The following is a 12,287-nucleotide window of genomic DNA, read 5'->3' on the forward strand; positions in this document are numbered from 1 at the left end:
TATAACAATCCAAATGGATCCAAAGCAGAGGGGATGGAGGGTGGGTAGTGAAATACTGATAGAGACAACACTTTTCAAAGACCATCCAGTTACAGTAAGTAATCTCCATTTGTTCTTTGAGGGATGGTCCCTATGGTATATTCTACACCTGGGTGACTATCAAGCAGCGTTCTGACTTGAGGAGGGTCCGAGGAAACTGGCAGCAGAGATGTTTTTAGTACTGCAGTTCTATGGCTGAATCCACCTTTGCTGTTTGAGTTAGAGCATAGTGTGACATGAAAGTATGGATGGAATTCCAAGTCGCTCCTCTGCAGATATCCTGCAGTGCCCTTGTGGTGATATGCTCAGGAGGGAGAAACTGCTATTTCTGCAGCACTCTAAGATGCATCCTGAAACCCATTTAGAAATCCTCAGAGGATACAGCTTATCCCTGTGACCTTTCTGCCAAGGCTCCCAAGACTTTTCCTGGATTTGGTGGGCAATGAAAATCATGTCGGTTGTCCCGCGGGATGGTCTAAAACTGCACTGAGATTCTGGCAATATTTTCTCAGCAAGTGGAAGTAATTGGATAAGAGGATACAGGCAAGAAACTTCCCTGCTGTAGATAGCAAGGCAATGCCTCGATAATTTCCACACTCTGACTTATCTCCTTTCTTAAAGATTTTAACAATGTTGGCATTTCTCAAGTCTCATGGAATCTTCTCATTATACCAGCTATGAAGAAAAAGTTTGTGGAGCATCCTTACCAGCAAAATCAGGATCTGTACATGTCCTTCATCGATTTGACAAAGGCTCTGGACTCAGTCAATCATGAAGCCCTGTGGAAGGTGCTGGCCAGATTTGGCTGCCCTCCAAAATTTATTAAGGTCCTAAGGCTTTTTCATGATCAGATGACTGCCACCGCTCTCTGTAATGGCCTGGAGACAGACCCTTTTGTCATCAAATCTGGGGTTAGGAAAGGATGCATTATTGCCCCAACTCTGTTCTCCATCTATTTAGCAGTCATTTTGGTTCTCGTTAAAGACCGCCTCCCCAGTGGAGTTGACATTCAATACAGAATAGATGGGCGTCTTTTTCATCTTCGACGTCTCCATCTGAAGTCTAAAATTCACAGGGCATCCATTACTGATCTTCAGTATGCTGATGACTGTGCCATCCTCGTGCACACTGAGGATGACCTTCAGTTGACACTGAATTTATTTGCACAAGCTTACCAAAGCCTGTGACTCTCACTCAATATTGAGACGATTAAAGTGCTCCATCAACCTGCTTCAGGCCTTACACTTGACCTACCACAAATCACCATCAAGGAACAGACTTTGGAGACAGTCGAGCATTTCTGCTACCTCTGTAGCCAACTTTCTCAAAACGTAAAAATTGACAGGGAGATCCAGCACAGGATCCGTGCAAGTGCTTCCTTTGGGAAATTGTTCTGACGCATTTTCATGGACCGTGACCTACCAAGAAACCAAGATCCAGGTCTATAAGGCTAGGTCTACACTACCCGCCTGAATCGGCGGGTAGAAATCGATCTCTCGGGGATCAAATCACGTCTCGTCGGGACACGACAATCGATCCCCGAATCGACGCTCTTACTCCACCAGTGGAGGTGGGAGTAAGCACCGTCAACGGGGAGCCGCGGAGGTTGATTTTGCCGCCGTCCTCACAGCAGGGTAAGTCGGCTCCGATACGTCGAATTCAGCTACGCTATTCGCGTAGCTGAATTTGCGTATCTTAAATCGACCCCCCCCCTGTAGTGAAGACCTGCCCTAAGATAATTGTTACTACAAGATGGTTACTCCTTTATGGATTCAAAACTTAGGTGACCTATTGCCAGCACCTCAAGAGTCTGGAGAGGACCACCAATGATGCCTCCAGAAGATCCTTCGCATCAAGTGGCAAGATCACAGCACTAACACCAGCATCCTCACTTAAGCCAATGTCACCAGCACTGAAGCAATCCTCGTGTATCAACTCTGCTGGGCTGGACATTGTGTGCGGATACCAGACTCTCGCTTCCCGAAACAAATCTTCTACTCTCAAGTCACACATGGTCAGAGATCATGTGGTGGTCAGAAGAAACACTACAAAGACACACAGAAAGTGTATCTCAAGAAAACTGATGTGGATATCACAAGCTGGGAAGAGCAAGCCACTAACTGATCTCAATGGTGCCACATCCTCCATCAGGCAGTGGCCCAATTTGAGGAGAAGCATCTTGCCCTTGAAGCTGAAAAGAGAGAGAAGGAAGGAAAAACAAACAAATAAAAACTTTCTACTAGCAGGCAGCTGACCCATTAGAAAATGTCTGTACCTACTGCGCGCAGATCTGTGGCACCAAGATTGGACTCCTGAGTCATCTCAGGACCCATATGTAAATCTGTAGTAGAGATCATCCTTGAATCGCGGGATCGCCAATGATGATAACTGACAAAGCAATGAAGAGTCTTGGAGATTTTCTAATGGGTTTGGTTCTCTGCAGGTAGAATGCCAGAGTGTGCCTGACATCAAGAGAGTGAAATCTCTTCTCCTTGGAACAAGCATGGGGTTTTGGGAAGAATACAGATAAGTGTACTGATTGACATGGAACTCAGACAAAACCTTGGTGAGGAAATTAGGGTGTAATCTAAGGGAAATCTTGTGAAATTCTGTATAAGCATGGTCTGACATCATGGTTCCCAGCTCACTGACCCTTTCACCAAAGTAATGGCTACTAAAGAATGTCACCTTAATGGGCTGGTGGGTCATGGCACATGTTGCTAGTGGTTTGAAGGGTGAGCCTGAGAGTGTTTAAAGGACAAAGTTAAGATCCCATTGAGGTGTAGGTTTAATGCCCAGGGGGAAGGTCCTGATCAAGTCCTTCATAAATCAAACTGTGATCAGGGGTATGAAGATAGAACATCCTTCCACCAGCAGGAGACGGCACTAATTGCTGTTAGGTGTACTCTTAATGAACTGAGGGCTAAGCCTGCGGTCTTTAAGAAGAGGAGCTAGTCTAGGATAACTGGAATGTCCACAGTATCAAGTAAATGCTGGTGGCAATGTACCCAGGCCAAAAATCTCTGCCATTTAGCTAGGTAGCAGAGTCTAGTAGAATCCCTCTAGCTTGGGTCAGGATTTCCTGAATAGGGGCAGAGTCTGAGTGTTCTATCTCTAACATCCATCCAAACACCAGGCTGTGAAGTGGAGTTAGCTCAGGTTGAGGGGCTTGATTTTTTTCCCCGTACTGAACTAGGAGACCTTGAAATACACGGATCCTGATAAGGGGACATGTGGACATTGTTAGGAGCTCTGTGAACCAGAATTGTTTGGGATGGTATGGTACTAGGAGGAGGATGGCGGCTCTGTCGTGCCAGATCTTTCATATAACTTGCAGTCATAGAGGGATGGGAGGAAATCTGTTTCTGAGGTTGTCTGTCCTGGAGAGCATTGCCTTGAGTGTCTTGACCTCTGGCTCCTCTGGAGCAATACATGGGAAGCTCTCTCTTTGTCTGGGATGCAAAAATGTCCCCTAGCAGAGTCCCTATTGCATGAATATGGTGGTTAGGACTATGTCATGCATCTCCAGTTTGTGGTCTGCAAAGAAGCTTCTGCTTAATCTGTCTGCCAGGGAGCTCTGAACAGCCAGGAGGTACGTGACCTGTACAGTGATGACCTCTAATACAGTTCCAAAGTCTGATCACTTCCAGGCAGAGGGGATGAGATTTCATTCCTCCCTGTTTATATAGACCACTGTGGTGATGTTGTCTGCCATTATTTGTATGTGGAGTGAGTTTGTAGAAGGCCTTGGATACCAGTCAGACCACTCTGAGCGCCAGTAAGCTTATATGTAGCCTAGACTCTCATGGCATCCTGATCATTGTGGCAGTCCAAGTGTGTGCCCCTACCTGAGGGAGGCATCTGTCATGATGGTGGCCCTTGGTATGGAAGAGCTGAAGGGAGTCCCTACCATGACTTTGTTCGGGTTGGATCACCAAGCGAGGAAGGTGAGAACTCCAGAGGAAACGGTGACTTTGGAGTTGATGTGATCCCTGTTTGGTCAGTAAATTGAGTGGAGCCAAGCTTATAGACACCGCAAGTAGTGTCTGGTGAAAAGTGTCATGTAAATGCATGTGGCTATGTGGCCTAACAGGGACAGACACTGATGCACTGTAGTTCGAGATTTGCAGGTGATGAGAGAGATCAGGTTGCTCATCGCATAAAATATGTCTGGAGGGAGGAAAGCTCTCGCTGAGACTGAGTCTGGACATGCTCCTATAAAATGTATTGTCCTCACGGGTGACAAACACCAAAGTGGCAAGGAGGCTCTGAAGAAACTCTGTTGCTGATATGACTTCTTGGTGAGATCAGCCTACCAAGAGCCAGTCGTCCAGGTATGGAAATACTGTATATCCCTGACATCTCATCTGGACCGCTACCGCTGGGAAAACTTTAATGGTGGCTCCCACGGGAATCAATGCCAGATGTCCCTGGGGAGGTCATAACCAGAGGGGTAATAATACCTTGTCTGTCAGGGCTCCTGTGCCTTTGCAGAGATACTGGTGCAGCTATCTCCTCCGATTCAGAGGATGGTTCCATTGGTCGGTACCAAGGTGCTCCTGCCCGATGGATGGAGATGGGATCTCTCCTGAGATAATTGTAACGGTTCCTTGTCTGGGGTAAAGACATCTCTTAGGAGGGCAGGGCCAAAAGAAGTGGAGACTGCATATAGGGAAGGAAGATATCCTCTGGTGTTACAAAGGTCTCCCTAGAGCCCAAAGTCTGAGGAGTTTCAACAGACACCCAATGGTTCTGGTTTGTCTGATGTGGCCTGATGGTCTTTGTATTGACAATGATGACTTGCTCCCAGAGATGGGACTGGAGAGTGTTTATCTTTGCCCCCTGGTAGAGCAGTTACCGGCAGATCCTTGTTTTTCTGTGCCTTATCCTCCAGCCTGGGAGTCTTCAGTGGAGCTGGTGGGTTCCATATGCGACATCTCACCCAACCTGGACTGGCTTGGGAAGGAAACAAGTTTCTTCTGGACAGTCTGCTGCGGGGGATCAGTCCTTCTGCCAAGGCTTGTGCTTGAAGGAGCACTGCTAGTCAGCTAGTACAGAGGGTCTCCCGGGCTTGAGTCAGATGGAGCCTCTTCCATCAGGAACTTTTTCAATTGGAGCTCTTGGGCCTCTCTAGTTCTGGGTGGGAAGGATTTACAGATAATGAACTTCACAGAGATATGTGCCTCATCCAGACAGTAGAGACATCAGTGATGCTCATTGCTGATGGAGGAAGAGTGAGGGCAGGAGACTCAGTTCTTGAATCCTGGGACCTTGGGCATAGTCTTGGGATCAGGGAGGATGTCCCTCCAAATGGGAGTGGGGGTGGGGATATTCTATTCTGTACTAAACTATACACTAACTAGAATTCCTAAGCTAAGATATAAACTATTTACAATTAAATTTTACAGATTCTGCAATAGTGAAGGAGGACATGATTCCAACTCAGGCCATGTAGTGATGAGTAGGAACTGGGAGGCATCAACCCACATTTCCTCTTATACCCATGATCGGGAGCACAAGTAGAGTTACTGTGCCTCTGCAGGTCAATGGACACTGCTTTGAAGAAATTCTGGACTTGGGCACACAGCGCCCATGAGTACCAATGTGTGGAATATACATGCATAAGGACCATCACTTAAAGAAGTAGTTTAACTTACCCTAATAGTTATAGGGAAAAACATACATCTGAAAGGAAAAGATATATTTGAAGCTTTTTTTTTTGCCAGCTCTTTGGATGAGATTTTCAGCTTTCCATGTATGCAAAGGACACATACTCCAATTCAGCAGCTAACGTATCTTCTGTCTCTCTTATGTATTTTTAAAATGCCTATCACTATGTTATATAAACATGGAGGACCTAAGAATTATCCCAGGAGCCTCCAGCTTCATGCCTACTTAAAATAGGTTGAGAGTAAAAAGAGGCTTACTTTCCACATAAAGGTAATGAGGAAACACAAGGGCAAACTTCAGGTAGAAGACAGATTTTGGACATGCAGAGGGGCCAAGTCCATTTTAACCTGTTATGCTGGGTCAGTTGTTAACAAAAACTGTGACCCTTGACAAATATACAAAACTTCCTGTCAGTGTCAATTAATATAAATTACCACACTTAACATTTTATAAATTGCTAAGTCCATGCATTCATGTAACAAGTGATTATCTGACTTCACACACTGAGTGACCAAAATACAGAATAATTAGATGAGAAGAAAATAGAAATCCTAAAGATAATGAATTAAGAAAGACTGCACTCAATACCTAAAAGCGACAGATTCCAATATAGCTCGTACAAGATGGTTTCTAGTAGTGGAAAGTTTCAGCCCCATAAAGGAGGCACATGCATAAGGGTCATTCACAGGAACCTAAAATAAAGGTTTGACAATAAAATTAATTACTAAGTTATATCTGTAGCATTTTGAGAAAGGATACAAGTAGTAAGAAAAAATAACTTACACATGACAATTACAGGAAGCATAATGAGAAGAAGAAAATTAAGACAATATGTAAGCATTGGATAGTGTTATTTTGTCTATATTTCAGAAAAATCAGTTTTCAAATCAGTTGCCAATTATTGCATTTGTTTCCCCCCCCAGAATTTGATACACTAAATATCACTCATTGGTACTACCTATAAAAATATACATAGAGTACACATCAACTAAAGTACAAGTGTCTAAGATAGAGTACAGTATTATTGAAGTTGGGGGGGAGGGTTAGAGGGCGGGAAAGAATTTACTGACTTTCCCCAGACTTTTTGTACAGAAAAATTAATATAATACAGTAGCCTTGAAGAGGCTAGTCAATTTAAATTATATAACGTAATTGCACTAATGTTTTGAATGGCATAATGATGCAACAGACACACTAATTCTGGCTGTCTCATAAAAAAGTCATCTCCTTTCGTAGGATGACTGGCAGATTGGTTTTTGCATCCATCTCTGCTCCACTGTTTTGGTGGATTTGAGTGACAGAATGTCACTCTCCTTCCCCATAAATGCATTAAGACAGTGTTAAATGTTTTTTCAATTTAAAATAACACACGACATTTTAAAAAACTTCCCAGGATTTTTATTTAGTTCCCTAAATATCTGCTATACAGAATTCTGAAGTAGCCCTAATTTTAATCATATTGTGACTGCAAAAAAATGGAAAACACCACCAAAAAAATTAAGGAAGTATAAATTACTTTAAAGTAAAAATATAAAAGAGTAGGCATACGTGGGGGAAACTGGGAATGCATTAAAGCCTAATCCTGACAGGTGCTGAACTCCCAAATATTCCCATAGACTTTTATAAGAGTTGTTGATGCTCAGTACTTTGTAGGATGTAAATGAAGTGACAGCCCACTTGCCCAGATGAAGGCTAGTATGTAGCACACTGAGACTCAATTCAGAAATTAGTTATGTTTAAAGTCAGTAAAGAATATATTCAGTTCTCCAGTGTACAACCATCTTTTCCAACTTGTGGATGTTTAACCCAACCATACTAATAATAAAAGTTTCCTTGTTGACAAGCTTGTGGATTGTCAAATACACCTCTACCCCGATATAACGCGACCCAATATAACACGAATTCGGATATAACGTGGTAAAGCAGCGCTCCGGGGGGGCGGGACTGCGCACTCCGACGGATCAAAGCAAGTTTGATATAACGCGGTAAGATTTTTTGGCTCCCGAGGACAGCGTTATATCAGGGTATAGGTGTATAAGCAACTAACTAGAAAGGAAAGGACTCATGATATATCTTAAAGGCGAATGTCTAGAGGACCAGAGTTTTATTCACTTTGTTTAAAAGCTTTATTTGCATTTTTATTACATATCACACATAATATAGATGTATGACTTACACGAACTATAGAACAAAGGTAAGATGAGTGAGTGACAATAAATCAAGGAAATATGCATTTTAAATTTGTACAGCAGGAATACTTCTGTCCCATGATGAGAAACGCGCCACATCACAGCAATGTCATCCAAGTTCAGAGCGGAGAAGCCTTCTCCTCATTCTCATAACAGGAACTCTCAGAGAAACATTTGACTCTATCTAGGAAATGAACAAATTGCCTCCATAACATGTCCAACCCCTGCTATCCTGATGTCTACGAAACCTAACCATGCAATCAAATTTAGATTACTGGAAGACAGTTGGAGCTAACCTGTACAGCAGGGTAGAGATGTCATGGTTGAGCTCCATAAATCTATTCAGTATTTCTCTCTCTCTCTCTCTCACACACACTATAGATATAAGATATAAAGAATTAATGATTGTATGATGTGGCATAAAAAGTTGTTTAGGAGAATGTTGTGATGGCGGTGTTACTCAAAAATATCAACGCCTGAGTAAGTTTCTCAGTCATCCTGATTAAGTGATGATCAACCTGTATCATCATGTATTCTGTATGTCACGTTACAGAATAGCTATTTTAGAAACATTTAAGAGTTGTTAAAATAATCCATTTCTTTCTGTAAAGTCACAAGTCCAACTGTACAAGGCTTGTAAGGAGCCATAAAAAAGTCTCTAAAAATTGCCTAAACTAGCATTTCTACAGTGAAAAATATCATGACTTTGATATCTGAAGCCCTTCTGGTGCTGGGAGTTCTGGATCCTAAGAGATCCTTTAGTCAATGGAATGGAGTTCCCATTTCTAGTCCTCTCAAGATGAGAGAGTCTTGGGCAGGGGTAATTTTGTGGGGGAAATGGGAAATTGCAAAAAATTCTGTGAGAAGAAAAGAGTTTTCACACAAGTTGATTTAAGAAATTTGTAAGAAAGCGCCTATCTAAATTATTTTAGATATTTATATGGTATTACTTGCAAAGAATAGGAAGACAAGGTTCCTCAAAAAAACATTAGTAGTGAATTTTTTAAGGCATGTAACATTTAGGCCTTAAACTATCTGACAGTATCCCTTTAAGCTTTGCAAGTGGGTAAATATAAAGGTTTGGTCTACTTTACAGACCTATAATCGGTATAACTATGTCGCTGGGGTGGGGGTGGGGAATCCACACCCCTAAGTGACATAGTTATACCGACCTCACCCCCCATGTAGACAGCGCTATGCTGGTAGGAGAGCTTCTCCTTCTGACATAGCTACTGCCTCTCAGGAGATGGATTAACTATGCCGACAGGAGAGCTCTCTCCCATTGGCGTACAGCGACTTCATTAAAGAGTAACAGCGGTGCAGCTGGATGGAGCATTTTAATGTAGACTTGCCCGAAGCAGGACATCACCTCTTATCACATTAGTTGTATCTGCATGCAGGCCATCCTGTACTACCCTTTTTGGCATCTTAAATAACAACTCACAATTTCTTTTGATTTACACAAGTATCAAAAGACATCTAAACTAAACTGACACTACCAACAGCCTCCAACACAACTCCCACAAAAATCTCCATACAAATCTCAACCTCCATCAAGTCTTTCTCTCTTCAAAAGCCTGAATAAAATAGGTGTGCTACATAACATGCTCTGAATCTCAGCAGAGCCACGCAATTCCAGACTAAGGGAGAAACAGGTTTTATAGGCAGGGACCCTCATAGAGAACACTCTAGTACCAGCAACCTGTGTTAAATTGAGAGGAATCCAATTCAAGTGTCTCTACTGACTAAAATGCAGCAGTAGGAATGGGGAGGGAGTTAGTCTCCCAGGTAGACCGTCCTAAGCCATTGAGGGCTTTATAGGTCACAAACAGCAAGTTAAACTCCACTCCAACAGGAAACTAGTGCAAATTATAGAATTCTAGTGTCATGTGATTTGAGGTGAAGCTCCACATAGAACACACTTAACTAAACCGTCTTGGTGTGACAAAGGCATGAATCATGGTAATAAGGTCTGCATTCAAAAGAAACAGCTTCAATCTTGCAAACCAAATGCAGATGGAAAAAGTATTCTGGGGCACCAATGATATGATAATCCAATAGCAACTGAGGATCCAATCAGTACCAGTCGATTGTGAACCCAAGTCACAAATGGCATGCCCACCTGCATTACTAAAGGAGGAAGTGATATCTTCGGGTCTCATCTTGTAGCTCTTCCCCATACTTATTAGTGTCAACCCAATCTTATTTGGGCTGAATTTCAGCCAACTAGACCTAATTTATGGCCCAACAATATTGGGCTAGGTGAACAATTGCATTGACTAGGTCAGAAAGGACCAAGATATAAAGTGGGGTGTCAGAGTACTGAAAACATGACTGCCCCATAATTCCACACTAACCTTTCTAACATGCCCCTACCCACATTGAACAGATTGGGAAGACAAGTTGAAATCATGTGGATCTCGACATGACAGGATCCTTAAGGAGGAGAATCAGTTGCCCCACAATATCCTCTGCAACTATTCAGCCAGGACAGAATGGAGACAGCCAAGAGCAGCAGCATCCACTTCTGCTGCAGTCGAGCTATCAACATTCCACAATCAACAGTACTGAAAACACCCACCATATCCAACACTATCAACACACACCAGATCTTTACCCATTGATAAAAAGAAATCTAACAATGCTGCCAGTGACATTTCTATCCCATACCCAAAGCCTGTACCTAGATCATCCAGGGTCTAGGAGACTTAAGGTATTTAGATCCTCTGCGAACCATCTCATCCCAGCCTTCTCTACAACCTTGACAAAGAATTGAAAATGTGATGATAGCCGATTGTCAGTGCCAACTGTGGATCTTCTGATCAAAACCTACATTAGAACTGCTTCCTTAAGAAAAGCTGGTACCATGATGTCTCTAATGTAGGCACTGACAATCTTTACCCGCAATAGACTAGTATCTCCCTGCTGGTCTTCACCAGCAAGGAAGAAAAGTTACATGTTATGGAATCAAGCACTCCCAGCATCTCTAGTACTTGAGCATTACAGGCCTAAAAATTCATAAAAGATTCAGTTTGTGTCCGCCTCAAGATTCCTGTCTGCAAATACAAAAACTTAGCCAGAATCCATACTATTTTACCCATAATGGAAGGAACTCAAATAAACCACCAAATGAAGGCAGCTTAGATTAACTAAGCAGCCTACTTCTCAAAATAAATCAAGATTTTGTGGACTCTCTGGTGGAAACAAAGAGCCCCTTTCTTTGCCTTTTCCCATTAGTGCTTTAGAGATGGGGATGCTTTTTAAAAAATAGACTGTGGGAATAATAGTGTTTGGCAGACTGGCATATACATGTCAAAACTAAGTACTGTACTTTTGGATCTAATGTAGAAAAGTGGCAAAACCTTCACAAGATACCATGTAACAAACTAACAACCAAAATTTATACTAGATAGTTGGGGGAAAAGGGGAAAAGAGGTAGTTTTTGGCAGAGCGAAGCGAGGTTCTATGCTCAACTTGATGACATTTCTCTTTGGATGCAACATGACAACTTTTGAATGCTACATCCAATCTATCCCAAAATGTCAGAGAATGTTCTAAGCATCAATGGTCGGAACCCTACTGGTTGTGATGGAAACTGGAAAACTGCAAGGGAAAAATGGGAGACACACAGAACTCCTTGCATCCAGTTTGCAGACCCGGCAGCTTCAAATGCCTCTATAAAACTGTCCAAAGATCAAAGAACCAGTTGATGGCAGCCATTAGCACCTTTCAGCCTAGCAATACCCTAACTTCAACAACCATCACGTATCCATCAAATTCTCTCTAGAACACTCCCAACACCAACATCAACTTCCTGGACACCATGATCAGCCACAACAACAGAATGTTACCGACAACTACAGTAACTCCTCATTTAAAATCGTCCCGCTTAACGTTGTTTTGTTGTTACGTTGCTGATCAATTAGGGAGCATACTCATTTAAAGTTGTGCAATGCTCCACTCTTACGCTGTTTGGCTGCCTGCCTTCTCCACAGCTGGCAGCCTCCCTACGGCCCCCTCCCCCGCAGTGCCTCCCGCCCGCTGGCAGACTCTGAGGATCAGCGCCTTCCCCCTCCCCCTCCTGCCTCTTACCGGTGGCAATCAGGTGACTTGCGGCATTTTTGAGGCAGGAGGGAGGGGTGAGGACTCGGCGCGCAGGCTCCCCCTCCCTCCCCAACGCGGCAAGCCAGCTGACTACCCCGGGCAGGAGGGAGGCGGGAGGAGCAAGGACTCGGTGCGCAGGCTCCCCCTCCCTCCTGCAATCAGCCGGCTTGCGGCATTCGGGAGGCAGGGGAGAGGGGGGGAGGCGCGCTGAGTCCTCGCTCCTCCCCCCTCCCTCCTGCCCGGTGCAATCAGCTGGCTTGCCGCTTTCGGGAGGCAGGGGAGGGA

General features: G+C 43.6%; 1 protein-coding gene across 1 annotated transcript in view; it reads right to left on the reverse strand.

Moving 5' to 3' along the window:
* GK5 (glycerol kinase 5) overlaps nucleotides 1-12,287 on the reverse strand; it is a 100,119-nt gene that overhangs the window by 5,454 nt on the left and 82,378 nt on the right. Inside the window, exon 13 of the mRNA XM_054040271.1 lies at nucleotides 6,298-6,401. Coding sequence (XP_053896246.1) covers nucleotides 6,298-6,401 — 104 coding nt within the window. The remainder of the gene's footprint in view (nucleotides 1-6,297; nucleotides 6,402-12,287) is intronic.

The sequence above is a fragment of the Malaclemys terrapin genome, chromosome 9, assembly GCF_027887155.1.
Source record: "Malaclemys terrapin pileata isolate rMalTer1 chromosome 9, rMalTer1.hap1, whole genome shotgun sequence".
NCBI lineage: Eukaryota > Metazoa > Chordata > Testudines > Emydidae > Malaclemys > Malaclemys terrapin.